The sequence below is a fragment of the Passer domesticus genome, chromosome 12, assembly GCF_036417665.1.
Source record: "Passer domesticus isolate bPasDom1 chromosome 12, bPasDom1.hap1, whole genome shotgun sequence".
Classification (NCBI taxonomy): domain Eukaryota; kingdom Metazoa; phylum Chordata; class Aves; order Passeriformes; family Passeridae; genus Passer; species Passer domesticus.
Genome location: NC_087485.1, coordinates 1,001,278 through 1,028,634, shown reverse-complemented (window position 1 = coordinate 1,028,634; position 27,357 = coordinate 1,001,278). Strand labels below are relative to the sequence as shown.

Sequence of the window (27,357 nt, the reverse complement as noted above, 5' to 3'; positions counted from 1 at the left end):
GTCCCCCGGTCCCTCCCGGTGCCGCCGGCCCCGCCCCCGTTGCCAGGGCGGAGCGTGGCGTTGCTAGGGGGCGCGTCCTCGCGCAGTGCCGCTCTCGCGAGATCTCGCCGTCCTCTCGCGGGATCTGCCGTCCGTTGCTCGGAGACGCCGGTGCCGCCGTCCGCCGCCATGGTGAGAGCGGGACCGGGCCGGGACCGGGACCGGGGAGAACCGGGGGGGAACCGGGGCTGGGGGAGAACCGGGGCTGGGGGGAGAACTGCGGTGGAGCCCCGCGCCCCGATGTGTGCGGGCCCCGTCCGGTCCCGGTGCGCTCCCGGGGCCCGGCTCGGTGTGGCCGCTGTCCCCCGCAGGGCTCTCGGGCAGCACGGATTCCTCCTCGCCCGTTCACCTCCCGCGCGTGGCTTTCCGTCCTCAGGCGCCCAAGAAGAAAGCGGGGAAAGGGGGCAAAGGGCCGGCGGTGGTGGGCGCCCTGGCCCCGGAGGACATGAGCAGGGAGCAGGTGAGCGGAGCGCGGCGGGGAACGGGGGCGAGCGGCTCCGGGGACCCTGCCCGGCGCCGGGCCGGCTCTGGGGACAGCAGGTGCAGGGGACAGCGCCAGCAGCCGGGTCTGTGTCGCTGGCGCCTGCCTGGGGCCGGGCTGGGCGGGTCCTGGTGCTCGGGGAAGGAGCAGCCTCCTCATCCAGCCCCGTGTTCTGGGCACTGCCCGGGCCGCTCCTGCAGCCCTGGGGCCACTCAGGACAAGGGAGAGGGGCTGGAGCATGTCCAGAGAAGGGGATGGAGCTGGGGAAGGGTCCAGAGCACAAGGAGGGGCCGAGGGAGCTGGGAAGGGGCTCAGCCTGGAGCAAAGGGGGCTCAGGGGGTCCCTGTGACTCTGCACAGCTCCTGACAGGAGGGGACAGCCGGGGGTCGGGCTGTGCTCCAGGGAACAGGGACAGGACAAGGGGAATGGCCTCAGGCTGGGCCAGGGCAGGTTAAAGTTGGATTTTGGGAAAATTTCTTCCTGGAAAGGGTTGTCCAGCCCAGGGCAGTGGTGTGGTCCCCATCCCTGGGGGGATTTAAGAGTCAAGTGGATGTGGCACTTGGGGACATGGGTGAGGGGTGGCATTGGCAGTGCTGGGGGAACAGCTACACTTGGTTTTGGAGGCTTTTCCAGCCCAAACAATTCCATGAACCAGAAGTATCTGAGCACCTGAGTGTTGTGAAAAGTAGAATTATAAAAGAAAGGCCTCATTAAAGCAGGCCTGCTCTGTTAAACCAATACTTATCCTGCCACTTCTGAGTGCAGCCAGTACTCTGCCAGTTCCCATGCAAGAACAAACCTGGAATGGATAGTTTGCTACATAACAGCCTATTCCTGGGTGAAAAATAAATGCACCTGCATAAACATTAGATCTGTTCCATGAGAACCCACAAAAGAAAAATGTCAACAACCCAAACCTCAGCACGTACACACAAATCACCTTGTGACCAATAAACTAAATCCTGAGAAAACTGCCAGCCTGTAGGTGTTGGACATGAGGTCTGTGAAAACTACAAAATGAGTTATGTGCATGGAGACTGGGCTTGTCCCACATGAAGGAAATGGGGCCTGGCTTGTTTCATTCGGATACCTGGGAATTACTGGTGTTACTGGTGTTACTGGTGTTACTGGTGTAACTGGTGTAACTGTTGCTGGTGTTACTGGTGTTGCTGGTGTAACTGTTGCTGGTGTTACTGGTGTTGCTGGTGTAACTGTTACTGGTGTTACTGGTGTTACTATTACTGGTGTTGCTGGTGTTACTGTTGCTGGTGTTACTGGTGTTACTGGTGTTACTATTACTGGTGTTGCTGGTGTTGCTGGGCACTGCCAGCCACGCCCCATCCCGGGCAGGGTTTTTGTGACTCCTGTTCCAGAGTCTCTGGGTCACTCAGGGCCCTGCACAGCTCCACCCCAGCCCGTCCTGCGGGGTCTGGGCTCTCCAGAGCCCTGTCCGCGGCGCCCTGGCCCTCACCTGCCTGCTCCCTGGGCTGCAGCTGCTGCAGCACGTGGTGCATCTGCGGGAGGAGCTGGACCGCGAGCGGCAGGAGCGCAGCTCCTTCCAGCTGGAGTGTCACAGGATCCAGAGCTACTGGGAGATCACGCGCGGGGAGCTGGAGGAGAGCAAGGCAGAGCTGCGCGGGCGCGACCGCCAGATGGAGGAGGCCGAGGAGAGGCACCAGCTGGAGATCAAGGTGGGCTGGAGGGCCCAGGTGAGCCCTGGGCAGCTCTGAGGAGGAGCTGGGCAGGATGCCACCCAGGAATGTCCCACCAGCACCCCAGATCCAGGTGTCTCCTGCTGAGCCCCTCCGCGCTCTCTGGCCTGTCCTCAGGTGTACAAGCAGAAGGTGAAGCACCTGCTGCACGAGCAGCAGGAGAGCCTGACAGAGCTGAAGGCAGAGGGAGTCCTGTCCCTGAGGCGGGCCCAGAAGGATCACTGGGAGCAGGAGCAGGAGCTGTGGAAAGAGAAGCGCTCCCTGAACACGAGGCTGAACGAGCAGGAGCTGGCCAATGAGGCAGCCATTACCAACCTCTGCCTGGTACGTCCCTGCTGGAGCCACCGGTGGGCTGCCTCATCCCCGTGTGGGAGCAGGGGTGGGATCTTGCCTCCCTGACTCTCTGTGGGGTGGGATGGGATTTCTGCTGCAGGAATGGGGAGAAAGGATTCCTGGGTGTCCCCCCTCCCACAGTGGGGAGCTGTGAGAGCAGCAGGAGAACCTACAAGCCACTGTTTGCATCAACATGGGATCTGAATCCTTTCCCAAAGAGCAGGAGGGAGTCCCTGGGCATGGGCTGGCTTGGGGTTTGGGTGTTTCTTCCAACACAGTTTCTCCCTCACAGAAACATGAGGAGGAGATGGCCCGGCTACGCAGTGACTTCGAGCTGCAGACCAAAGGTGAGGGCATGAGGCAGATCCCACAGGAGCATCACAGGGACAGCTGCTTCTGGTTCCCAACCAGCACCCTGAGCTCATGGGGGCAGGTTCTCCCCAGTTTTGGCCATTCTTCCCTTCCCTGTTCTGGCCATTTTTTCCTCCCTGTTCTGGTCAGCTTCCCACCCCAGATCTGGCTGATCTCCCCCACCAGAGGTTCTGGCCAGTTTTCCCCGTAAGTTCCAGCTGCTCTTCCTCCCCAGATCAGTCTAGTTTGCTCTCCAGTTCTGGCTGGTTTTCCCTCCCAGTTCCAGCTGGTCCCAACCCACACAGTTTTGGCGAGTATTCCCTCCGTTATGGCTGGTTTTTCTCCCTTCCCCATTCTGGTCACTTCTCCTCCCCAGTTTCAGCCAGTTTTCCCCAGCTCTGACAATGTTCCCCCAGAGATGGAGGCCAAGTACACCAGGAAGATGCAGGCACTGCGGGACGAGCTGGACCTGCGGAGGAAGACAGAGATCCACGAGCTGGAGGAGAGGAAGAACACCCAGATCAGCGAGCTGATGGGGAACCACGAGGGGGCTTTTGGTGCCATCAAGAACTACTACAACGATGTCACTGCCAAAAACCTGACACTCATCAACCTCCTGAAGGTACTGCCCGTCCCAGTGCCACCCCTGCACCCAGGACTGCACCTGCCGGGTGTCAGCTGGCTCTGGCAGTTCCCAGGTGTCAGTGTGGCTGCTGCTGGTGGCCTGCACACCAGCACGTGAGTGGGGAGGGTGTCCTGAGGGTGTGGGGGACTCCGAGGGGCTGGGCAGCTCCCAGGAGCCAGCACTTGTGTTCCCAAGAACAGGAGCAGGTGGAGGACCTGAAGAAGAAGGAGGCTGTGCTGGAAAAGGAGAAGGCAGATGTGCTGCGTGAGAACAAGGAGCTGACACAGCCCCTGCAGGAGGCCCAGGAGCTGGTGGCTGAGCTGCAGAGGAAGTTGGTTCACTATTACAAGGACAAGGAGGCCCTGATGGTGAGTGGCCAGCCCTGTCCTTTCATGGGCTCGTTTCCAGAGGGAAAGCACTGACCTCTGCCACTTGGTGTGCCGTGATTGCTGGGCAAAGCAAGTCCTGTCCTGCTTACTGTGTGTTTGGGATCTCAGGTGGGGATCCAAAGAGAGACTGGAAGGGAGACCAGCCCCACTGCAGGGTGGTTGGTGTGGGTGCTGCCTGGTTTTCTCTCTGCTGCTCACTCTCCTCCCTTCCCAGAACACATCTCCAACACCTCCCAGCTAATCCTGTGCTCTTTAATCCTCCCTTCCCATTCACAGGACTCCAAAGCCCGTCTGAAAATCACCCAGAAGGAACTGAAGGACCTTCAGTGGGAACACGAGGTGCTGGAGCAGCGGTTCAGCAAGGCGAGACCTGCAGGCAGAGCTGGGCATCCCATCCCCTCTCCAAACCTTCCCCAAAGCCTCTGCAGAGCACAGGGCGTGGGGCTCAGCAGAGGCCGTGCTTAGCCCAGGGCTTTGCCAAGCTAATCCAGAGTCGGGTGATAACTGCTGCTCCCAGCCCAGCCTCTCCCACGGTCAGCAGACAGGCCTGGCCTTGTCCTTTGCTGAGCAGTCACGCACGCTGCGGCGGGGCCCCGGGCTGCGTGGGGCAGAGCAGGGATGGGGGGCACTGCCAGGGCCCCTCCTCCTGCTCCCTCCCCTTCTGGGGTGCTCGGGAAGAGCCCTGCAGAGAGAGTGCTCCCCCCACTAACCCAGATAAATCTTACGAGGCAGGAGAGAGCTCATTTGCAATTCGTAGAAATCCCCAGGAATATGAACATTGATCCGAGGCCTCATTAACAATCCATCATTAAGACAGCGCCAGATTCAGAGCGTTCAGAAATAGGCTTTGGAGGAGAGACTGTGTCCTAATTAGGACACTTATTAACTAGCTGTGAGCCAGGGACTGCTGCCAGCTGTGGGGATGAGAGGAGAGACCCCCGTGTGCCGGGGGCCCTCGCTGGGGTCTGAATTAGTGCTGCAGGGAGCCCGTTGGGGCATTCCATGCCTGGAGGGGAGGAGGAGGAGGAGGGAGAAGCGCAGGTGCTGCACCACGGAGGGAGGGAGAGAGGGGAGGGGGGAAGCTGTGCTGCAGCACCTGCCTTCCCTGTGGGCTGCAGGTGCCGTGGGGAACGGCCGGGCTGAGCTGCTGGACCAGTTTTCTGCCATGTTTGTGCTCCACACCGTTGTGCAGAGCCCAGGCAGCCTTGTGCAGGCCCCGTGTCCCCTGGGGTCCCGAGGGTGCTGTGACACTGTGCTGCCTCCCGGGGCAGGTGCAGGAGGAGCGAGACGACCTCTACCAGAATTTCACCAGAGCCATTAACGAGGTGCAGCAAAAAACGGGGTTCAAGAACCTGCTCCTGGAGCGCAAGCTGCACGGACTGCTCAGCCTCCTGGAGCAGAAGGAGGTGGAGCTCAGCGAGGTCGCTGCAGCCGCCAACCTCGACCCCAGCGCGCTCTCCTTGGTCTCGCACAAGCTGGAGGTACCGGGGCCCGGCGAGGGCTGGGTTTGGGGGGCACAGCCCACTGTGGGGTGCCTGCTGCCCCTGGAAAGCTCCAGTCCCCATCCTGCATGGCCGTAGGTGGCACGTCACTTGTCACTCGTTCCCAGCACTCCCAGGGCCACGTGTGGTGCCGCGGGGCACTCGGCTCTGCCTCGAGAGCACAGCGTGTGGGTGTTGGAGTTTGGCACTGAGCTGTCCCTCAGGTGGGGCCTGCTTGGAGGAGCGTGGCCGCAGGCTCCGTGGCACTGCCAGCATCCTGTGCTGCCACACAGCCAGCTGACTGCCAGGGGCACCCAGGGGCTCTGTGCAGGGGGGGCTGCACCTGGTGAGCCTCGCCTGGCCGTGGGGACAGTGCAGACAGGATCCCGGGGCTCTGCGGTGCCTGCCGTGCTAAAAATACCTCTGCAGAGAGCCTGGAGACCCACATTCCTGCAGCCTGCCGCAGCTGGAGCCAGGGAGCAGCGCTTGCTGCGGGTTGGGCACAGACACAGGGAACACACAGGGAACGAGGGCTCCACCACCTGGTGCCCTCCTGCTCGTCCCCACCCAGCTCCCTGCTGCAGGGGGAGTCAGGGAAGCTCTGGGATGCTTTGGGATGCATACCAGGCCTATGGGACAGGCAGCGGATGTGTCACCTCCCAGCAGGTGGAAGGAAAGCACATTCCTGGGATGGCATCACTGGCGTCAGGCTCTCCTGCAGCTGCTGGGGTCCCTGAATTCCTGCTCTCAGCTGCCTCGGGGAGCCTGGCTCCCTGTAATTCCCGCGGTGCCGCGGCAGCAGGGTGGTGCTGCTGGAGCAGGTGCTGCCAGCACTCCCCACGCAGCGGGGCAGACTGGGATGGCTGTGGTGTTCATCTGGGAGCTGCCTGTCCCTGCCCGGGGCTGGCTGTCCCTGGCAGTGCCACTCAGAGGGGGCAGGGTGGTGGCCACCTGCCAGGCCGTGCTGCCAGCTCCTCCGTGTGCTCTGCCACGGCCAGCCTGTCCCCAGGGCTGGGCAGAGCAGCCTCATCCCAATCTCCCTTTGCAGGACTTGCTCAGTTCCAAGAATGCCACCATCCAGGACCTGCAGCTGCAGCTGGCCAGAGTCTGCAAGGTAAGGGCAGGGAGGAATCCTGGAGAGGTTTAAGAGCTGTGTGGATGTGGCACTTGGGGACATGGGTTAGTGCTGGCCTTGGCACTGCTGGGGGAACAGTTGGACTGGTGATCTTAGAGGCATTTCCACCCCAAACGATTCTGTGTTTCCATGGCTTTGGCTTGGGGGTTGGAAATGAGGCTGGGGGTGCAGGGAGCTCTCCTCTGCTGACAGAGGGGCTGACAGGGACCCTTTCCTCACAGGCACACAACGACATGCTGCAGACCTTCGAGGCAAAGCTGACAGCCTTTGGCATTCCCCTGGACAACCTGGGTTTCCAGCCACTGTCCTTCCCCTTCCCAGGGCAGGAACTGGGACAGGGCCCTGCTGGACTTGTTTCAGTGCCCACCTGATGCTGGCAGCCCTGAGGGTCCCAATGGCACACTGGTAGTGGGGCTGTGCCCTTTAGTGTCTTCAGGAACCTCTCCTCCCAAGGGGGACCACAGCTGGAGGCTCCAGGCATCCCACCCACCCTACCAGGCTGCCCTTGGGGCTACCTCTGTTTCCACAAAAGTGAAGGTGATTTTTTGAGACAAACAGTGCTGTTGGGAGTTTTTAATGGCCTCGGTGGCATCATTCCTGCGTCCCCAGGAGAAGGCTGTGCCCCTCTAACTGCCCCGGTAGGTTGTGTAGGAGTAGGGGCTGATCAGCAGCGGGACGTGGAGCTTCTGTGCCGGGTCGGTGATGATGAAGACGACCTGAGGGAGAGTGGGGAGACAGCAGTGGGAATCCCCCTCCCACAATGAGGCCCAGGGCAGTGCAGCCCCTCGAGGCTGGCCCCAGCCCTCAGACATGTCACCTGTCCCAGTCTCCCCACACTCCATACCTCCACGAAGGGGTAGAAGCTGGTGTGCCCCAGTCCCTGCCAGTACTCAGCTGTCTCAAAGTGCAGCTTGTAGGTGCCAGCCTTGGCCTGTCCCGGTGCCAGGAGGGGCTTGCAGCGCCCATCCGCATCCGTGTGCCTGAAACCAGACCAAGGCAGTCCTGCTGTACCCCAAAACACAGCCCTGCCCCACCCCAGAGCCTGCCCTGGCCATACCCCCAGGCACCAGCCCTGCCACCAGCAAACCAACCCCAGGAAAAGGCTGGGCAGCCAGTTGTGCCGGGAGCCTTTGGCCAAGCTCACAGAGCCCTGGCAGCAGCGTCCCTGCCCCACTCTGGTGCCACCAGCTCTCCTACCTCTGTGCCAGCTCCATCCACTGCAGCCCCGGCTCCTGCAGCTGGGCCAGGCGGACGACCAGGCCGGCAGCCGGCAGCCCCGTGGCCGTGTTCAGCACGTGGGTGCTCAGGGTGCCCTTTCCCACCCCAGACATGCCGTCAGCCTGTGGCAGAGGGGGGAGCAGGGCTGGGACCTGTCCTGGCAGCACCTTCTGCCTTCTTGTGCTGCAGCCAAACCCCTGTGCTTCACTCTTGCCCAGAGCTGGGATATGGAAACCCACGTCCTTCCCGTGCCGCGCTGCTCAGCCCCAGGCACCACGTGGGTGCCAGATGGTTCCCACCAGGATCCAGGGCTCTCTGCTCACCGTGCTCCCTGCTCACCTGCCTGTCCTGGTGGGGCACAGCACAGCAGCCAGCCTGGACCTGACGAGGAAGCAGCCCCGTCCCAGCCGCCCCATGCCTGCCCACGGCGTCACGTGCGGGCGGACATTGACCCTGCCCAGCTCTCTGGAGCTCTCTGGCCTCAAGGTCAGCACTGCTGAGGGCAGCCAGGCCCCTTCTCCTCCTGGAGCTCCCAGGCTGGGGTGGGAGCACGATTCGGGGCTGCGTCCCAGCAGCTGCAGGACCAGGCAGCCTCCCTGGAGCGGGACCAGCTCCCGCTGCCAGCCCGGCACCCTGGAGCTTACCTGGCTGTCCTCTGTCCCACTCGGCCAGGGAGCTGTGGCCGGTGACCCCACGCAAAACGCCATCCCTGGCCTCCCTTGCTGGCGCCACGGCCTCTCCCGTGGAGCTGGCGTGGCTGGATGCCGCTATCCTGGCACGGGGCTCCCGCAGAACCGGGTGCTCCTCCCCGGCTGGGCTGAGCTGGCACGGGCAGCTTCCCAGGAGCCCCGCTGGCACCCACACTCCGGCAGCGCCGTGGCCCCGAGGCTAGCGGCCCAGAGCCTGGTGGGAAGCTGGGACAGCGGGCCGGGAGGAGCCACAGCACAGCTCCCATCCCAGTCTCACCTCCCACCATGGAAAGCACCTGGAGCGCATCGGCGCTGCCGCAGCCGCGCACGTGGGGCTGTCAGGAGCCAGCACCGGCCTCCCCGCAGCCTTGCCCTGCCCCTCTGCACCGCCAGGGCAAAGGAGGCTCAGCGTCTCACCTGCACCCTGATCCGGGCGGTGGCGGTGGCTCGCAGCCCGAATCCCCCCAGGTCAGCAGCCTGGATCTCCAGCGTGTATTCAGGGACCGCCTGTGCCAAGGGGCTGTGTCACCCACAAGTGGGGGTAGAGCTCGGTGGGGGCTGAGTCTGGGGCTCACCTCTGCCTTCAGCCCCGGCACGGCCACGGAGACCAGCCCAGAGGTGCTGTTGATGGTGAACATCCCAGGCTGGGGCTCCTCGGGCGCCTGGCTCAGGATGGAATAGCTCACAACGCCATTGCTGGAGCTCACGGCGTCGTCTGCGTCGGTGGCCAGCACCTGCAGCACCGATGTGCCTGGAGCAGGTGGTTACTGCTGACCTGTCACACAGCCCCCCAGCGCTGCCTGCCAGGCCGTGGCACTGGTCCCACCTGGCTCAGCTCCTTCCAGCACAGAGCCGTGGAAAACTGCCTGGGTGAAGACGGGCCGGTTGTCGTTCTGGTCAGTGACGGTGATGATGATCTCCATGGGGTCTTCCACGGGCTGCCCGTTGGCCGACACGGCGTGGGAGTAGAGCTGCAAGGGCACAGTCAGTGTGTGTGCAGTGCCCAGGACTGTCCCCGTCCCACCACAGCCGTCCCCTCACTCACCACGTATTTGTCCTTCTCCTCCCGGTCCAGGGGTTTTGTCACCTCCAGCCACCCCGTCTCCCGCTCGATGATGAAGACACCCACGGGGATGGTATCTGCTCCCTGCCCTGTGATGCTGTAGAAAACCTTGGTCTCCTTGTCCTTGTTGGATTTGATCTGGCAGAGAGGGGGGAGGAGGGGGGTGAGACGTGTTCCGGTCCCCCAGGGATCCCCCTGGACCCTGCCCAGGTCTCCACGGGGCCACCCACCTGCACCAGCTTCTTGGGGAAGGGTCCCCGGTCATTCTCAGGGCAGTTGATGGGGGGGATGACCCAGTCCCTCTTCTGCCGCCGGAGGCCGTGCCCGTGCTCCGGGAAGACCAGCACATCCTGTGGGATGGAGAGGGGGCTGCAGGGCCGCGCAGGGACACGGCTCTGGCTGGAACCTCCCGGGGCATGGCCGTGCAGCCCCCCCGGCCCCGCTGCCACGGTCCCACCAGCAGGAGGAGGAGGAGGGTGAAGCTGCAGGGTGCCATGGCTGCCGCTGCCCCGGCTGCTCCCCCCAGGTGCCTGCTGGGAACCTGCCCTGCTGCGTCAGTGACCTTGGCCAGGAAAGCTGAACCGGCTTTCCAGCGCTGCCAGCCCCGGGGGGGTCCGGGGGCGCCGTGCGGGGGGACCCAGCGCACGAGATGCTGCTCCAGGCTGGGGGGATGCAGTCGGGGGCTGTCCCTCGGTGGCCAAGGGAGCCCCCACTGCCGTGGGTGGGGGGCACACAGAGCCCCCCCGAGAGTTCCAGAGCACCCATGGGCGGCACCGAGGAATGGGGAGGGGGCTGTTCCCTTGGGGCGGTGGCGGGAGGTGCCGTGGGAACACCGGCAGGGACGTGTGGCGGGACCAGAAGGTGCCCGGAGATACCGGGATGCGCGGGCGTGCCCACCGGGCTGCGCTGAGGGACCGGCAGGGGCGGCATTGAGAGACCGGGGGTGCCCGGAGAGGAGCGGGCGGTGCCCGAGGACTGCCGGGCCCTACCGGGGAGTGCCAGGGGGTTCCAAGGCGATGCCGATGGGTGCAGACCGGGAGGTGCCCGACGGGCAACGGGGGCTGACCGGGAGGTATCGCGGATTGCCCAGAATTGCCAGGGCGTTCCAAGAGGGTGCCAGGCGGTGCCCCTGGGTTCCCGGGAGGTATTACGGGCTGACAGGAGATCTCAGAGGGTCCCGCTGTGCCCGGGGGGTGTTGAAGCTTCCAGCACCGGCCGGCGCCCGGGGGGTACCGGGCTGTGCCTGGATATTGACGGGTGGGTGCCTGGGAGGTAACACGGCGTGCTGGGGATTGCCGTGGGGTCCAGGGGAATAACGGGCGTGCCCGGGCGGTATCGGGGTGTTGTACCGGGGATTACCGGGGGTGCTGTAGGGGGTGAACCCCCGGTAGGAGGGTCCCGGGGGTAATGAGGGGTCCGGGGCATTGCCGGGGGATGCCTTGGCGTGCTGGGGCCGCTCTCCGGGGCGGGGCGGTACCTGCGCGGCCGCCGCCTCACCTGGGGCGTTGCGGGGCGGGGCGGGGCGGGACGCGGCGGGCGGCGACCGGAGCGGCGGCGGCGGCGGCGGCAACGGACGGGCCATGCGGGGGCCGCGCTCCGGGCTCTGCCCGCTCTCCATCTTCATCCTCCTCCTCCTCTCCCCGCTCCTGCCGGCGGCCGCCCTCTCCCCGGCCCCGCCGTGCGTCCTGCCGGGGCTGCGCCGCGGGCCGCTCCCCGCTCCAGGTAACTCGCACCGTCGGGGCGCGGCGGCACCGGGACCCCCGCAACGCCTCGGGGACGGGCTGGGGCCGCGATCGGGACCGGGATCGGGGCTCCGAGCGCTGGGGGGGCGGCAGGGCCTCCCTCACTGCCGGGATCAGGATCGCTTTGCCTCCGCTGGTGGGGCCGCTGCTGTTCGGGAGGAGCTCGCAATGCCCGGCTGCGGGGCTGCCGGGGGTCCCCGGGCTGTGGGGCTCGGCCATGGGGCTGGCTGCGCTCCTGTGCCCTAGGGCTGTGTCCCCCCGGGCTGTGGGGCTCGGCCATGGGGCTGGCTGCTCTCCTGTGCGCTAGGGCTGTGTCCCCCCGGGCTGTGGGGCTCGGCCATGGGGCTGGCCGTGCCCCGCGGGGCTGGCGGTGCCCGTCTGGTCTCTCTGGGCTGGTGGCGGCTGATGCCAGCGCCTTCGGCCCAGCCGCGGGGCTCCCCGCAGGGTGGGCGGCCGGCGCCGGGCTGGCAGTGGGGCCGGGTGCCCCGGGGCCGCCCTTCTCCGGCCGTGGGGTGCGGGCTCTGGCTGGCCCGGGGCTGGGCAGGGTCTTGCTGCTGCCAGCTCTTGGCCCGCTGCCGCGCTTGGCCCGGGCCCGGTGCCCTCTCGGCTCGGCAGCTCCCGGGAGATTGGGGCTGCCCGGGAACGCGGCCGCAGCCAGCGCTCGTCTAATGGCCGCGGGAGCGCTAAAAGCTCTCCTCGGCGGTAAGTGCCAGGGAGGGGCCTCGACCTCTGTCTGCTGCGGACACCACATCCCGTTTCACATCCCTTTTGCATCAGCTAAGCCTGCCAGGAATGGAGGTGGGCGCTGCCAGGCCCCTGCTGTGGGCACGGGGGGGGTCTGCCCATGCCACTGCGACCCCCCCTCCGTGGGCAGCACATGGCTCCGGCACCCAGCGGGCACGGAGCCCTGTGGTCCCTCCACGGAGGCACCCCGAGGACACAGTGGGGTACCCCCTGTGCCGCCTGCCCCTTCGGAGGGAACAGCAACCCGCGCCACAGCTGGGGAGCGGGGCTGGGGGCTTCCCCGGGCCCCTCGTGTCCCGCTTGCGGGGTGACTGATGCCCCTCCAGCCCCATTAAAGTCCCTTATCGCGACCGGAGGGGCCCAGTGCTGCCCTCGGGGCGCGGTTGCTGCTCCCCACATGGCCCCACGGTCGCCCCCGGGCTCGGTCCCTCCGGTGCGGGGCAGCCGTGGGGCACGGCTCTCCCTGCCCCGCTCCACGCCTCCCGCAGCCCCCCCAGCCCCGCCCGGGGCCGCTCGGCCGCCCGGAGCTGGCTCAGCTCCGCTAATCCCCTAATCCTTGCCCCGGGGGGTGCGGAGCCGGGGCTGTGTCCAGCACGAGGGATGCAGCGGGGGAGGCGGGGGAGGGAGATTCAGTGCCCGGTGATCCGGCCACGGGGGGTTGGGAGCCCCGAGGGGGTGACACACCGGGAGGGGGCTGGGGCAGGGCTCTGCCCGCCCAGGAATTTCCCATCATCTATGAGACAAAGCCGAAACTTCCACCGAAACTTCCACCGCGCTCCCGTACGGCGCCCGGTGTTCCCTGCCCCTCTCCTGGCGTCCTCCGCCTCGGGGCTCGGGGGCTTGCAGGGTCCTGGAGCTGGTGGTTGCGGCTCGGGGGTGTCGGGGGAGAGGTCCCCCCATCCCCCTGACCCCTCACCCTCGCAGGGAGCTCCGGAGGCTGCGCGGGGCCGTACAGGACGGAGGAGCCCGATGTCGGGGAGCGGGAGGACGGGGGCCCCGTGCGGCTGCCGGGGGTGGGCAGGGGGCTCGCCGTGCCCCCCCGAGCTGCTGGTTCTCCCCGGAATGCCGCTGGCCAGCCAGAGCCCGCCCCAGTTCCCGCAGAGAGCAGGCGCTCCCCGCAGGTAACGCTGCCCCGCGTGTCCCCCGCCCCTGCTGCCCCAGCCGGCTGTGCCCTCACTCACCCCATCCACAGGAGCTGCCCAGGGCTCGCGCTGCTCTCAGGAGGCAGAAGAGGGACTGGGTGATCCCCCCCATCAAGGTTCCTGAGAATGAGAGGGGCCCCTTCCCCAAAAAGCTGGTTCAGGTATGACCCTGGTTGGTGTGGGCAGGGGCTTTGGGTATGGAGGTGAGTGCTGGGGATGCTGACCCCATCCCCTTGGTGTGTGTCTCCTCCCAGATCAAATCCAACCGCGACAGAGACACCAAGATCTTCTACAGCATCACAGGGCAGGGAGCAGATGCCCCCCCCGAGGGCATCTTCACCATTGAGAAGGAGTCGGGCTGGATGAAAGTGACGCAGCCGCTGGACCGCGAGCACATCGACAAGTACCACGTAGGTCCTGGCCTGGGGACACCAGGGGGGTGCTGGGGTGCTCTGCCAGGCCCCCCACTCACACCCCACCCCGCAGCTCTTCTCCCATGCCGTGTCTGAGAACGGGAAGCCAGTGGAGGAGCCGATGGAGATCATCGTGACGGTGACAGACCAGAATGACAACAAGCCCCAGTTCACGCAGGAGGTGTTCAGGGGCTCTGTGCCAGAGGGAGCTCTGCCAGGTAGGACCCCATGCCTCGGGGAAGCTCTGCATCCCCCCAGCCACGTTCCTGGGGCACGGCCCCGGCACTGAGCCCCCCAGAATGGCACTGACCTGCACATCCACATCCCCAGGCACCTCGGTCATGCAGGTGACAGCCACGGATGCGGACGATGCAGTGGAGACCTACAACGGTGTCATCGCCTACTCCATCCTCAGCCAGGAGCCACGGGAGCCCCATCCCCAGATGTTCACTGTCAACCGGGCCACTGGCACCCTCAGCGTGATTGCCAGCGGCCTCGACCGGGAGGTGGGCTCTGCAGCACCGTGGGGCAGGGTCCCAGCCCCAAGCAGGGGCTGACACGGTGTCTGTCCGTCTGTCCACCGCAGCGTGTGCGGGAGTACACACTGACCGTGCAGGCAGCTGACCTGGATGGGGAGGGACTGACCACCACAGCGCTGGCCGTCATCGAGATCGCTGATGTCAATGACAACGCCCCCGAGTTTGACCCCAAAACGGTAACGTGGGCTCCCTGCTGGGTGTGACTCCCTGTGCCCGCTGGGCCGTGGTGCTGATGGTGCCCCTGACCCGCAGTACGAGGCGGCCGTGCCGGAGAACGTGGCCGGGCGGGAGGTGGCCCGGCTGGCTGTCACCGACCTGGACGAGCCCGGCACGCCGGCGTGGCGAGCCGTCTACTCCATCCTGCGTGGCAACGACGGGGGTGCCTTCGCCATCGCCACCGACCCTGCCACCAACGAGGGCATCCTCCGCACCGCCAAGGTCTGTGCCACCCCCTGCCACCCCACTGCTGCCCAGGGGGGTCCTGCCTGTCCCACCCTCACTGCCCGCGTCTCCCCCTCTCCCAGGGTCTGGACTACGAGGCCAAGCAGCAGTTTGTGCTCCACGTGGCAGTGGCCAACGAGGTCCCCTTCATTGTGAAGCTGCCAATGGCCACTGCTACGGTGACGGTCACTGTGGAGGATGTCAACGAGGCCCCGGTGTTCGTGCCGCCGGTGCAGCTGGCCACGGTGTCAGAGGATGTGCCCCCGGGGCAGACCCTCACAGCCTGCACGGCCCAGGACCCTGACAAGGCGCAGGGCCAGAGGATCAAGTGAGCGGGGACAGGGTTGGAGTGGAGGTTTGGGGGGTCTCTGCTGCTCCTCGCCACAGCACCAGCTCCCCTGTGCCCCCAGGTACCTGGTGGGGCACGACCCTGCGGGCTGGCTGGCCGTGCACCCCGAGAATGGCCTGGTGACCGCGTGGGACCACCTGGACCGCGAGTCCCCCTTCGTCAAGAACAGCACGTACATGGCTGTGCTGCTGGCTGTGGATGATGGTGAGGGACATGAAAGGGCCCTTGTTCCCCCTCCCGCGTGAGGAGCACGTGCTGCCATCACCAGGAAACACATCCCAGCTCCAGCATGGAGCAGTGGGGCTGCCTGGCCCCACCCCTGCCCGGGGCACCCCAGCCCCCTGAGGATCCTGGGTTTGGGACTGCCCCCTCCACCATCACTCCTCACTGTTCCCAGCCTTGCCCAGAGAGTCTCTGTCCCTGGGGAAGTCTTGGCTTTGAGGCTCCCCCTGTCCCCATGCCTGCTCGGTCACCCATGCCCCTGGGAGAGTCCTGGGTTTGGGGTCCCCCCTCCAGCATTGTTCCCACCAGGCTCACCGCCGGCCACGGGCACGGGCACGCTGCTCCTCACCCTGCTCGATGTGAACGACAACGGCCCCGAGGCCGAGCCACGGGACATCACTGTGTGCCAGCGCAGCCCCCAGCCCCAGCTCCTCACCGTCACCGACCGGGACCTGCCCCCCAACACCGGCCCCTTCCGCGCCGAGCTCACCCACGGCTCGGAGGACAGCTGGGCTGTGGAGGTGGGGGACACAGGTACTGCAGGGGGGCTGAACAGAGGGCGGGGGGTCCTCGGCAGAGGCAGCCGTGCCACGGCTGCATTCCTGGTGCATCGTCCGTGAGCCCCAATCTCATGTAGGTGACACGGTGACGCTGCAGCTGGTGGCACCGCTGGAGCCGGACACCTACAGCGTGTACCTGCGGCTGCTGGACCAGCCGGGCCGAGCCCAAGTGACCATTGTCACCGCACGGGTCTGCGCCTGCGAGGGGCAGGCACAGGGCTGTCCCCAGAGGTCCCAGCCTGTCACCGCCCTGCCCTTCGTCCTCGCCGCCCTGGGCGCGCTGCTGGCCCTGCTGCGTGAGTGGGGCTCCTGGGGCTGTGGGGATACCCAGCTCTGGGCACAGTGGGGGACACACGTCCCTGCTGATGCCACTCTTCCCCCAGTCCTGCTGCTGCTGCTGCTGCTCTTCATGAGGAGAAGGAAGGTGACAAAGGAGCCGCTGCTGCTGCCCGAAGATGACACAAGGGACAACATCTTCTACTACGGCGAGGAGGGTGGCGGCGAGGAGGACCAGGTGGGTGTGGGGGTCAGGGGCCTGGTGGCAGCGTGGGCTGTCTGACTGCCCCTCTCCACGTATGTGTGTCCCCAGAACTATGACCTGCGGCAGCTGCACCGGGGGCTGGACGCCCGGCCCGAGGTGATCCGCAACGACGTGGCCCCCACCCTCCTGCCAGCCCCCCAGTACCGGCCCCGCCCCGCCAACCCCGACGACATCGGCACCTTCATCGACGAGGTGAGTGCTGCCCTGCAGAGCCGGGGGTGCCAGCGCAGGGCACGCGGGTGCTGAGCCCTCTGTCCCCCCAGAACCTGAAGGCGGCCGACACGGACCCCACGGCGCCGCCCTACGACTCGCTGCTGGTGTTCGACTACGAGGGCAGCGGCTCGGAGGCCACCTCGCTCAGCTCCCTCAACTCCTCGGCCTCCGACGGCGACCAGGACTACGACTACCTCAACGACTGGGGCGGCCGCTTCCGCAAGCTGGCCGAGCTCTACGGCGGCGGCGAGGAGGACGATTAGGGGCCCCCAGCCCGCTGCTGGCCCTGCCTTATTGCTGCTTTCGTGCCTTGGGGGTTCCCCCTGCCGTGCCCCCCACCCCAGCGCGGCCCCCTCGCCTCCTCGCCTGCGTTTTTGTGGTTATTATCTATTTTTTAAGGTATGGAATGATGGCGTGTGATGCTGCGGACAAGGGGATGGGAGCTGGGTCAGTTTTAATAAAGGATTTGGTTTTTTTAGATGTTCCGGGCTCTGTGTCACTTTGTGCCCTGGAAATTGGCGCTGGCCCCAGCCCTGCAGTGACCCCTCCCCAGGCCTGTCCCCCCTTGCCCAGCGCAGTGTGGAACCTGTGGCACAGTGGCAGTGCCACCCATGCAGGGGCAGTGCTCATGCCCCCCATGGGGTGCTGATGGGCATGGGCAGGGCACTGACCACCAGTCTGTCCTTCATGGGAGTGACACTGGTGGCACTGGGGATTCCTGGTGCTAAATCCCCCCTGGCCCGGGCAGCCAGAGCCTGTGCCACCCCAAACCCTGTGATGACCAGGGGTGCTGGCATGGGTGGGGCACAGCAGCCTCTGGCCCTGGCAGCACCCCAAGCTCTGGGGGTCTCCTGCTGGCTCCAGGATCAGCTCCTGACACATGGGATGGGGCAGCTGATGGTACTGGGGGTCCCTGGGGGTGCCCTTCCCCAGCTGTGCTGTTCTTTGGGACAGGGGGGTACTGGGGAAGCCGGGGGCTGCAGCATCCTGAGGGGCCCTTCCTGCCCGAGGTATCCCTGGGTACGATGTTTGTCCCCTGCTGCAGAGCCGGGATCTGGGGCTGTGGCATGGGAACACCCTGAGGTACTCCTGGCTCCTGTCACCCACCAACAGCCCCCGCTGCCACTGCCCTGGATGGGAGAGGCACGGAAAACAGGGGGGCTGTGTGGCTGGGCTGGGAATATCAGAGGCACGGGGAGCCGGGGGACCCGGGACGGGCAGAGCAGCGGGGGTGTTGAGGGTACCGGGGGCTGGTGGGGCACTGGGGGTACCACGGAACCGGGGACAGCGGGAGAAGTACCGCACCGGTACCGTGGGGGGTTCCGGGACACCGGGCGTCGGAGGTACCGGGAATACCGGGGTTCCGGGGGCGGGCGGGGCGGGACCGCCTCCCGTCGGGGCGGGACGGGGCGGTTCTCGGCGGGGTCGACACCTGCGAGGAGGGATCGGGAGGGGACCGGACGCACCTGCGACTCCGTGGTGGCAGCGCCCCATCCCTCCGGCACCAACCGGCACCGGCACCGGCCATGGGGCGGCGGGCGGGCTGCTCGGTCCCGCTCTGCCTCCTCGTGCTCCTGCTCCAGGTGAGCCACGGAATGGGGCTGCAGGACCCCGCCGAGACCCTGCCCGGGGCGGCGGGGCCGCGCTGGGGACCCTGCCCGGTGCTAACGCCTCTCTCCGGGCAGAGCGGGCAGCGGCTGTGCCAGCGGGCAGCGCCGTGCCAGCCCGGCTTCGCCGCGCAGACCTTCGCCCTGACGGCGCCGCGGGACAGCGTGGCGGCGGGACGGGCCCTGGGACGGGGTAAGGACACGGGGACAGCCGGCTGCGGGGGACAGGGCGGCTGTGGGGACGGGGACGGGACTGTGGGGCCAGGGGGGTGTGGGGGACAGGGGCGGGCAGTGCGGGACACAAAGCCGTGGCTCCGTGGCCGCGGGGATGGGGCCGCGGGGACAGCGCTGTGGCAGCGCGGATGGCACTGTGGCGGTGGGGACAGGCGGCAGGTGGCATGGGGGACAGAGCACTGCTGTCCCAGCGCAAGCACAGCCGGGTCCCGGCGCGGGGGCAGCGGCGGCCGCTCCCCGGGGCGCGCCGGCGCGGGCGGCGCTGACTCAGGCACCGCAGACCTGTCGGGGCCGGCAGGCTGGGTGTGGGGCACGCAGGCGCCTGCCCTGCCCCGTGCCTCACCTGGCACCCCGGGTTCACCAGGGTGAGCCCCCTTTGGACCCAGTGTGTAGGCTCCCAGGGCAGCTCTCAGCATGGGGATGGGCACCAGGATGGCTCCTGGGCTTTTGGGAACATTGTGTCCTATGATGTTGGCACTAATATCCTGTTCTGGTGTGGCAAGGGGGCACTGGGGACCCATGTGCTGGGGGCCTGCTGCCACTCTGGGGTCCCCAGAAGGGACTCCGTGGGCTCTGGTGCTGTGTGCAGTGGCTGTCACCATGTATCTGCACCAGTTCATGGCTGAGAGCGGTGCTGGCACAGTGTGTGTGCCAGGGTGGCTGGGTGGGCACAGGGCCGAGGGGTACTGAGCACCCAGGGCTGCACCAAGGCTCCCAAACATCCTCGGCTCTGTAACGGCTTCGCCTGGGAGAGCCAGGAATCGGACCCTGCCCCATACCCCAGGAATGGTGTTTGTTTGCCTTGTGGTTGATCATTAACGCGCACAAACCGATGTCCATCAGGGCTGGGCCTGATACCAGGGTGACGGGCAGCCTGTGACTTCCCTGCAGCACTGAGACCTGCTGCAAATCCTGTCCTGGCACCAGCACTTTCAGTTTTGGGTTCCGGGCACAGTCAGGGCGTGGGAGGAAGGAAGGGACCATCTGCCCTTGAGGCCTGTGTGGCACCTGGTGATTCACAGCTGTGCCACAGCAATGCCAGCCATGGGGTGGCTGAGCCTGGTGGATGCCAGGCCTTGCTGGGCCACAGAGCACCCCAAAGCTTGTGGCGAGGCTGACAAGGCGGCCTGTAATTAGCTTGATGAGTTGAGTGCGGTGTTTTCCCTCCAACAGGCCCAGACAGGCCCCGCGCGGCGCCGGGGCGGCGAACAACAACACCTGCGTGGGGGCTGCAGCCTGGCCAGGGCTCTGCTCCGGGGGTCGGGGGCTCTGGGCTGGGGGGGATGCGGTGGGGGCTGGGACAGTGCCCGTCAGTCCTGGGTGGAGAAACCTCGAGAGTCTGAAGTCACAGCGAAACTGGGGTGACGTCAGTGGGATGTGTCACCCGCAGCACCTTCACCCCGGGCTGAGCCCCCTGCCCTGGCACAGCTGCAACACACGGGGTGGTGACACTGCAGGGGTGGGGACACCCTGCTCTGCCTGTGCCCAGCGCCACTGAGACCTCACAGGACATGAGGCGGCTTTGGGGGGCTGCCCTGATCCCCTGTTTGGCAGCCTGGTTGTACCAGTCTGGTTGTCCCAGTGTCCTGCAGGTGGTGGAGGGGGGCTGAAGTGGGGGGATGCCCCTTGTAGGACTCTCTGAGCTCTCTTTTTCTCCCACCCCCATCATTCCCAGGAGAGGGCCCCCCCTCCACCCCCCCCAGCTCCAGCCCCGGGGAGAGGAGGGCTGGCCCCAGCCCTCCTTCAGCCAAGCTGGAAAAACAGGTTGTGCACAGCCAGGTGGGAAGGGGGGGAGTTGGAAAGGGGGAGAGCGGGAAGGGGGGAGCGGGCTCTGAGCACCGAACCCAGTGCGGGCTGAGCACCGAGCGCTCGCTGCACCCAGCGTGGGGCTGAGGGCTCCGTGCCCCCCTCGCTGCACCCCCGGGCCCCGGGCCGAGCGCTGCGGCTGCGCCCGCGGCTGCCTCTCCTTCCCCGCCTGCCCCGGCACGCTCCCGCCCGGCCGGCCCCACCGGCTCCGCCAGCCCGGCCGGGGGTCCCGCCGCGGGGCTGAGCGGGGCTGGCATCGCGCCGCGGGCCGGGTCGGGGGCACCGCGGTGGGCAGGGGGCGGCGACTGCTCCCCCTCCATCCCACAGCCACCCCGGATTCCTGGGCTGCTCGTGGGCTGACGTAACCCCCGGCCCCGTTCCGTTCCGCTCCGTTCGGCGCTGCACGGCGCCTTGCCGAGCTGCGGGTCACGCCGGGGCGATGGTGGCAGCGCTGGCCGCGGAGCCCGGGGGCCGCTGGCTCCAGCAGCTCTCTCCCAGACAAAGGGGGTTTGTTCGGGAGCGCGGCCCCGCTCATGTGATGCCCGCTGACCGCTGCCTCGTGGCGGCCCAGCTCTGCTGCAGCGAGTGACACCGGGCCCCCGCCTGCCCGCTGGCCCTGGGGCTGGGGGTCCCGGAGGTACCTGGGCAGGTTGAGGGGCTGACTGCCAGGGCACTGGGTGCCAGTGCCAGTGGATGACTGCTGCCTTTGTTTTTGTTGGAAAAGCAGCATGGGCGCAGTGGTGGTGACATGCCATGCTTGGGGGCATGCTGTGCCACAGGGATACACCCATCTGGGGATGTGCCGTGCCTGGTGCCATGCCATACATGGTGCTGGGGACTGGGATATGTTGTGACAGGTGCCACTTGCCCCGTTGTCACTGTCCAGCAGGGATCCAGTGGCACAGTAGGTCCTGCCATGTCCCATCCTGGACCAAAGCCAAGATGCACCATGTGTTGTGCCCAGGATGGAATCCTAGCAGGGCAGGTGTCACCGTGTGTGGAGCATCCCCACCACTGCTGTGACCCCACACCCCAGGAGGGGGCTGTGCTGTGTGTGCCCATGTCCCCAGAACCCTCTGCCACTCTGTCCCATCCCCAGTGAGCTTTGTGGACTGTGGCGAGTCGCACCGTGCCGCCTTCCTCCCGGACGACACGCGCTTCAAGGTGAGCAGGGATGGCATTGTCTCTGCCACGCGGCCCCTGCAGCTCCAGCAGCGGGACATCACCTTCGCTGTGCACACCTGGGACACCACGGGCAAGAGGCATTCGGCCAAGGTGACCCTGCGCCGGCGGCGGCACCAGCACCGGCACCACGAGCACATGCAGCAGGTGAAGCACAGAGCCGCTCCCTGGGGTCACAGCAGCCCCGTCCCTGGTGCAGAGGGCTCAGCACGGTGCTGGCACTGACAGAGCCACTGTCCCAACAGGGCACAGTACCGGACGTGCTGGTCTTCCCGGAGCACGGGCACAGCCTCCGGCGGCAGAAGAGGGACTGGGTCATCCCCCCCATCAACTGCCCTGAGAACGAGCGGGGACCCTTCCCCAAGAAGCTGGTGCAGGTGGGTGTCCCCACACAGACCAGACAGGGTCCAGAGGCGTCCCCAGAGTGCTGGGACATGTCTCCACCGGCTTATTCCTCCCTCTCTGCCAGATCAAATCCAACAAGGACAAGGAGACCAAGGTTTTCTACAGCATCACGGGGCAGGGAGCAGATACCATCCCCGTGGGTGTCTTCATCATCGAGCGGGAGACGGGGTGGCTGGAGGTGACAAAACCCCTGGACCGGGAGGAGAAGGACAAATACGTGGTGAGTGAGGGGACAGCTGTGGTGGGACGGGGACAGTCCTGGGCACTGCACACACACTGACTGTGCCCTTGCAGCTCTACTCCCACGCCGTGTCGGCCAACGGGCAGCCCGTGGAAGACCCCATGGAGATCATCATCACCGTCACCGACCAGAACGACAACCGGCCCGTCTTCACCCAGCAAGTCTTCGTTGGCTACATTGAGGAGAATGCAAAGCCGGGTACGTGGGGGACTCTGAGCTGGGACCACGCAGAGCCCCGAGCACCAGCAGTGCCAGGGTGCCTGGTGGATTCTGTCCCACCACTAAAATCCCCCTGGCTTGTCCCCATGTCCAGGCACATCTGTGATGACCGTGAACGCTACGGATGCAGATGATGCGATCAATGTGAACAACGGCATCATCGGCTACTCCATCCTCAGCGAGGAGCCCAAGGGTGCCCAGCGCATGTTCACCATCAACGCCGAGAAGGGCATCATCAGTGTCATTGGCACAGGACTGGACCGGGAGGTGGGCGCCTTGCCGCAGCCCAAGGGAGCCTGTGGCTACTGCACCGTGGGATGTGCCATGGGGAGAAAGGGATACTGCAGTCCTGGGGTCCAGCTGGTTTTGGGATGTGGCATCCCTGGGTCACTGTCTCTGGCTGTAAGGGTGTCTACAGCCTTGAGCTCACCAGGAGCCATGCTGGGGACACTCCAGGAACCTTGCTGAGCCCTGGAGTGGGTACAGTGCCAGCCCCTTGGGCGGGCAGCTGGGACATTGGCTGCCTGTGTGCCAGCAGGAAACAGCGAGGCTGGAGAAGGGTGGAGGAGCAGGCAGGTGATGCCTGGAGGAGGGGAACACCCCAGTCCCCACCCCAGCCCTTACTGGGGTGATTTTGCTCTGCAGACCACTCCCAACTACACGCTGATCATCCAGGCTGCAGACCAGGAAGGCACTGGCCTGACCAACACTGCCACTGCCATCATCAAAGTCACTGATGCCAACGACAACCCTCCTGTCTTCGACCCCTCCACGGTACCACCCCGCCCCAGCCGCTGCCCTCCCCGGGCATCATGGCACAAGCCCCCACCTGGGGTGCCTGGGGCCACACAGGTGACTGTCCCTGTCCCATCTTGCAGTACGAGGAGACAGTGGACGAGAACGAGGTGGGGGTGCTGGTGGCCCGGCTGCACGTGACAGACCAGGACCTGCCAGGCTCCCCGGCCTGGCGCGCCGTCTACCGCATCCAGAGCGGGGACCCGCAGGGCAACTTCGAGATCACCACTGACCCCAAAACCAACGACGGGCTCCTGAAGACTGCCAGGGTGGGTCCTGCTGCCGCATGGCTGCCTCAGCACCAGCTGACTCCCTGCTGGCACTACCTGGCTTCTCTCCCACCCCCAGGGCTTGGATTATGAGACCCAGAACCGGTACAAGCTCGTGGTGTCAGTGCAGAACGAGGTCCCCTTCACCGTGGCCCTGAATCCTGCCACAGCCAATGTCCTGGTGGTGGTCAGGGATGTGAATGAAGCTCCGATCTTCATACCCCCAGTCAAGCAGGTGGAGGTGATGGAGGATGTGCCAGTGGGATACCAGGTCACCTCCTACACAGCCCAGGACCCCGACAAGGACCAGAGACAGAAAATCACGTGAGTGGAGGGTGATGGTGGCGGGAGCTTTGCTGGGACGTCTGAGGGGCTGCGCTGCACCGTGTGCCCCTTGCTGACCCCTGGCTGCCCCCAGGTATCGCATGGGCAGCGACCCTGCAGGGTGGCTGGCCATTGACCCCGAGAACGGCATCGTCATGGCAGCCCACGCACTGGACCGGGAGTCGGCACATGCCATCAACAGCACCTACAAGGCCATCGTCCTGGCCGTGGACAACGGTGAGGGTGGCCGGCTGCTGCCCCCGTGCCCATCCCCATGTCCCCCCATGGGCTGCAGGCCCCTCCCCGGGTGCCTCGCTGACTCTTAGTCCCACAGGGTCACCAAACTATGGCACCGGCACGGGGACACTGCTCCTCCTGCTTCAGGACGTGAATGACAACGGGCCCGTGCCGGAGCCCCGCAGCTTCGACATCTGCAACCGGCAGCCCGAGGAGCAGACGCTGAAGATCATCGACAAGGACCTGCCCCCCAACACCTACCCCTTCAAGGCAGAGCTGATGCACGGCTCCGGCAGCAACTGGACTGTCAGCATAGTGCAGCCAGGTGGGTGCCACCTGCTCTGGTGCTGGGCCCTGCAGCGAGCGCTAGGCTGGGGACCTGCCACGGGGCAAAGTCCTGTGCCAGTGCCAGGGGTGTTCCCAGACCAGAACTGGGAAAGGGGCTGGAGCACCAGGAGTGGCTCAGGGAGGCTCAGGAGGAGCCTTCTCACTCTCCACAACTTACTGGCAGGAGGGTGTAGCCAGGTGAGGGTCAGGATCTGCTCCAAGATACAGGACAAGGGGAAACAACCTCGAGTTGTGGCAGGAGAGATTTAGGTTAGATATTGGGGAAAATTCATTCACGGAAAAGGTGCTCAGGCATTGGAGGAGGCTGCCCAGGGCAGTGGTGGAGTCCCCATCCCTAGAGGGATTTAAGAGCTGTGTAAATGTGGCACTTGTGGAAATGAGTCAGTGGTGGCCTTGGCAGTGCTGGGGCACGGCTGGACTCAGTAATCTTGGAGACCTTTTCCAACCCAAACGATTCTGTGGTTCACCAAGACGAGGTGAAGCTGAGCATGAGGAAGGAGCTGGAGCCGGGCGAGTACAGCATCTTCCTGAAGCTGCTGGATGCGCAGGGCAAGGATCAGATCACGCCGGTGCGAGCCCAGGTCTGCAGCTGCGAGGGGCCGGCCAAGAACTGCGAGCGGCGCGCGTACATCTCCGGTGGCATGGGCGTGCCCGCCATCCTGGGCATCCTGGGGGGCATCCTGGCGCTGCTCAGTGAGTACCAGGGGACGAGGATGGGAGGGACAGAGTGCGGGTCACCCTCTCTGTGAAAAACGCCAATCACTTGTTTTTGAAATTTTAAAAGTTTAATACTAATAAATTATATTACTATTATTTATTTATATATTTATTACTAATTATATTACTATTAATTAAAATAATAAAATTTGAACTTTTGAGATTAGGACAATATGAGGCAATAAAAACAAAGAGATACGGATGTCCGGGTACCTTTTTCAGGGCAACACCAGCCCGAAAAAGGACACCCGTTAACAGAGGATTAACCCTTAAAAACAATTGCCTGTTGCATATTCATACATTTCATACATGATGCATAAATTCCAGTCAAAGACAGGATTCTGTCTGGTCACTGTCAACTTCTTCCTCTTAATCCTCATGCCGTCTTCCTGTCTGAGCAAGGTGGGAAGAAGTTAGTTTTCTGCTGATAAGGGAGCAATAAATTCCCTTTCTCTGAAAGATTTAGGTGTCCTGTGGCTCCTATCTGGTGCGAGTCCTTTCTTAAACAAATATCTTGCATAGCATAGTTTCTATTTTAACATTATGTTACAACCTAAAACTATATTTACGAAAATTAATACAGCGTAACTTTCTAACATACACATACAATATTCATTTTAATACTTGCGAAAAGCCAATCATAAAACACACATTTTTCACACTCTCCCTGCTCCTGTGCCCGCAGTCCTCCTGCTGCTGCTGCTGCTCTTCGCGAGGAGGAGGAAGGTGGTGAAGGAACCTCTGCTCCCACCCGAGGATGACATGAGGGACAACGTGTACCACTACGACGAGGAGGGTGGCGGCGAGGAGGACCAGGTGGGATGGCTGTCCTTGCTGGACCCTGCCCACCAAGTGGTGGCTGCGCTGCCCACGGTTGTCCCTGGAGCCTTGACCCCCCCTGTCCCCCCAGGACTACGACCTGAGCCAGCTGCACCGGGGGCTGGACGCCCGGCCCGAGGTGATCCGCAACGACGTGGCCCCCCCGCTCATGGCGGCCCCCCAGTACCGGCCCCGCCCCGCCAACCCCGACGAGATCGGCAACTTCATCGACGAGGTGAGTGCTGCCCTGCAGAGCCAGGGGTGCCAGCGCAGGGCACGCGGGTGCTGAGCCCTCTGTCCCCCCAGAACCTGAAGGCGGCCGACACGGACCCCACGGCGCCGCCCTACGACTCGCTGCTGGTGTTCGACTACGAGGGCAGCGGCTCGGAGGCCACCTCGCTCAGCTCCCTCAACTCCTCGGCCTCCGACGGCGACCAGGACTACGACTACCTCAACGACTGGGGCGGCCGCTTCCGCAAGCTGGCCGAGCTCTACGGCGGCGGCGAGGAGGACGATTAGGGGCCCCCAGCCCGCTGCCGGCCCTGCCTCATTTCACCTCTCTGGAGTCCCGTCGGTCTCTGTGCGGCGTGGCCAAAGCCCCTCCAACACCTCCTGAACCCTGGGCCCATGCCTCCCTCGCTGAGAAAAGCTCAGGCTCGCTGGGGATGGGGGGTTTTGGGGTAGTCTGGGTGTTTCCTGGCCCCCTCGGCTCCAGGGCATGGAACAGTTTAGTCCTTTCCTTATCCTGGGACTGAGGTGATCCCAGCTGTGGGGGGCAGGATCAGGTCCTTCTTCCCTTTTCCATGAGGGGAACAGGGGTTCTCTGGCGCTCTCCAAAATACCTCATGCTGCCAGCCCCACACAGGCTCAGATCGTGAACCTAGTGAGGGAGAAGTGCAATGAGGCACTTGATCAACACACACCAAAGATGCACCGTCACAGAGAATTGTATTTACTACACTATGTACAGGCAGATTTATATTTTTCTGTACCCTAGATTATGGTTTGATTTCCTCCTACATTGTGCCAGGTGTAATTAGCGTGCGGTCATTGAAAGGTGCTTTTCAAAATCAAAGGGCTTTCCCAAAATCCTGACCTCTGTGTTTAGCTGTTGTCACGGTTTGTATTTTTTATCACGGGAAAAAGGGTCTGATGCGAGCTGGGAAACCAGCGGTGGCCACGTGTTGATTGCATGGTTTTTATATAAAATTGAAATAATAAATTGTTTTAAGAAAACCACACCACTTTTCTGCGCGTGAGGCTGTGACGGCGCTCGAAGGCTTTACCCGCTGCGCAGGTGCGGCCATGGCCCCCTCCACAGGGAAAGCAGAATTGTGGAAGAGTTAAGAGTTTGAAGCGATCTTATGGATAATCCAGCTCCATCCATCACGGGCAGGGACACCTTCCCCTATCCCAGGTGCTGCCAGCGTCCAGGCTGGCCTTGGGCACTGCCAGGGATCCGGGGGCACCCACAGCTGCTCTGGGCACTGCGCCAGGGCCTCATCACTCTAGTGAGCAGGATTCCTTCCCACCAGCGCACCCACCCCGTGGCAGTGGAAGTGGCAGTGAAAGTGACAGTGGCAGTGGCAGCCGTTTCCCTGTCCTGTCCCTCACTCTTGTCCCCAGCCCCGTCCCCTCAGGCGCTCCCTCCTCCCGTCCCCGACCTCCCCAAGATGGCGGCCGCCGCGCGGCCCCGCCCCCGCGCGCCCTCCCCGCCATGGCGGCGGCCCCG

The 27,357-nt window shown here is 64.8% G+C and overlaps 4 protein-coding genes across 8 annotated transcripts; 3 read left to right on the top strand and 1 right to left on the bottom strand.

Annotated features, from left to right (window-relative positions):
* Positions 1-43: 43 nt before the first annotated feature.
* On the top strand, positions 44-7,126 carry GAS8 (growth arrest specific 8). Of its 4 annotated transcripts, none has more exons than XM_064387155.1 (11): positions 44-171; positions 416-499; positions 2,014-2,211; positions 2,350-2,556; positions 2,858-2,912; positions 3,333-3,538; positions 3,742-3,909; positions 4,207-4,269; positions 5,208-5,411; positions 6,460-6,525; positions 6,768-7,126. In XM_064387155.1, exons 1-11 carry the CDS (start codon positions 169-171, stop codon positions 6,915-6,917), a joined length of 1,404 nt encoding a protein of 467 aa, XP_064243225.1. In that variant the 5' UTR covers positions 44-168; the 3' UTR covers positions 6,918-7,126. The 4 variants fall into 4 exon arrangements, with proteins under 4 accessions (XP_064243225.1, XP_064243224.1, XP_064243223.1 ...); XM_064387154.1 differs by having other exon boundaries at positions 5,202-5,411; XM_064387153.1 differs by having other exon boundaries at positions 4,207-4,293.
* LOC135279705 (5-hydroxyisourate hydrolase-like) lies at positions 7,102-10,065 on the bottom strand. Of its 2 annotated transcripts, XM_064387156.1 has the most exons (9): positions 9,974-10,065; positions 9,747-9,866; positions 9,499-9,654; positions 9,280-9,424; positions 9,029-9,204; positions 8,871-8,960; positions 7,744-7,886; positions 7,391-7,526; positions 7,102-7,262 (listed from the first exon to the last, which is right to left on the bottom strand). In XM_064387156.1, the coding sequence occupies exons 1-9, from the start codon at positions 10,010-10,012 to the stop codon at positions 7,173-7,175; spliced, it is 1,095 nt and encodes a 364-aa protein (XP_064243226.1). In that variant the 5' UTR covers positions 10,013-10,065; the 3' UTR covers positions 7,102-7,172. The 2 variants fall into 2 exon arrangements, with proteins under 2 accessions (XP_064243226.1, XP_064243227.1); XM_064387157.1 differs by lacking the exons at positions 8,871-8,960; positions 9,029-9,204; positions 9,280-9,424; ... (1 more) ...; positions 9,747-9,866; positions 9,974-10,065 and adding an exon at positions 8,409-8,614.
* Positions 10,066-11,035: 970 nt separating this feature from the next.
* On the top strand, positions 11,036-16,902 carry CDH3 (cadherin 3). The gene is made up of 15 exons (XM_064387148.1): positions 11,036-11,238; positions 12,927-13,123; positions 13,195-13,305; positions 13,399-13,554; positions 13,631-13,775; positions 13,888-14,063; positions 14,144-14,272; positions 14,349-14,534; positions 14,621-14,865; positions 14,948-15,090; positions 15,418-15,642; positions 15,746-15,964; positions 16,052-16,182; positions 16,258-16,401; positions 16,473-16,902. The coding sequence occupies exons 1-15, from the start codon at positions 11,097-11,099 to the stop codon at positions 16,683-16,685; spliced, it is 2,562 nt and encodes an 853-aa protein (XP_064243218.1). The 5' UTR covers positions 11,036-11,096; the 3' UTR covers positions 16,686-16,902.
* Positions 16,903-17,933: 1,031 nt separating this feature from the next.
* On the top strand, positions 17,934-26,866 carry CDH1 (cadherin 1). The gene is made up of 16 exons (XM_064386827.1): positions 17,934-18,005; positions 18,108-18,222; positions 21,169-21,398; positions 21,497-21,628; positions 21,721-21,876; positions 21,951-22,095; positions 22,211-22,383; positions 22,762-22,890; positions 22,995-23,180; positions 23,260-23,504; positions 23,599-23,741; positions 23,839-24,066; positions 24,561-24,782; positions 25,492-25,622; positions 25,717-25,860; positions 25,932-26,866. Exons 1-16 carry the CDS (start codon positions 17,949-17,951, stop codon positions 26,142-26,144), a joined length of 2,649 nt encoding a protein of 882 aa, XP_064242897.1. The 5' UTR covers positions 17,934-17,948; the 3' UTR covers positions 26,145-26,866.
* The last annotated feature ends 491 nt before the right edge of the window (positions 26,867-27,357 follow it).

Excerpts from the sequence above, each read along its gene's own strand:
- GAS8 (XM_064387152.1), top strand. Across the intron at positions 3,539-3,741 it reads CACTCATCAACCTCCTGAAG|GAGCAGGTGGAGGACCTGAA; the intron begins GTACTGCCCGTC and ends TCCCAAGAACAG. Across the intron at positions 4,294-5,201 it reads TGGAGCAGCGGTTCAGCAAG|GTGCAGGAGGAGCGAGACGA; the intron begins GCGAGACCTGCA and ends CTCCCGGGGCAG.
- LOC135279705 (XM_064387156.1), bottom strand. The coding sequence starts at position 10,012 with ATGGCACCCTGCAGCTTCACCCTCCTCCTCCTCCTGCTG. Across the intron at positions 9,205-9,279 it reads GCTGGAAGGAGCTGAGCCAG|GCACATCGGTGCTGCAGGTG; the intron begins GTGGGACCAGTG and ends CACCTGCTCCAG. Across the intron at positions 7,263-7,390 it reads GCTTCTACCCCTTCGTGGAG|GTCGTCTTCATCATCACCGA; the intron begins GTATGGAGTGTG and ends ACTCTCCCTCAG.
- CDH3 (XM_064387148.1), top strand. The coding sequence starts at position 11,097 with ATGCGGGGGCCGCGCTCCGGGCTCTGCCCGCTCTCCATCTTCATCCTC. Across the intron at positions 14,273-14,348 it reads CCGAGTTTGACCCCAAAACG|TACGAGGCGGCCGTGCCGGA; the intron begins GTAACGTGGGCT and ends CCTGACCCGCAG. Across the intron at positions 15,965-16,051 it reads CGCGCTGCTGGCCCTGCTGC|TCCTGCTGCTGCTGCTGCTG; the intron begins GTGAGTGGGGCT and ends CTCTTCCCCCAG.
- CDH1 (XM_064386827.1), top strand. The coding sequence starts at position 17,949 with ATGGGGCGGCGGGCGGGCTGCTCGGTCCCGCTCTGCCTCCTCGTGCTC. Across the intron at positions 22,096-22,210 it reads TGAGGAGAATGCAAAGCCGG|GCACATCTGTGATGACCGTG; the intron begins GTACGTGGGGGA and ends CCCCATGTCCAG. Across the intron at positions 23,181-23,259 it reads GGCTCCTGAAGACTGCCAGG|GGCTTGGATTATGAGACCCA; the intron begins GTGGGTCCTGCT and ends TCCCACCCCCAG.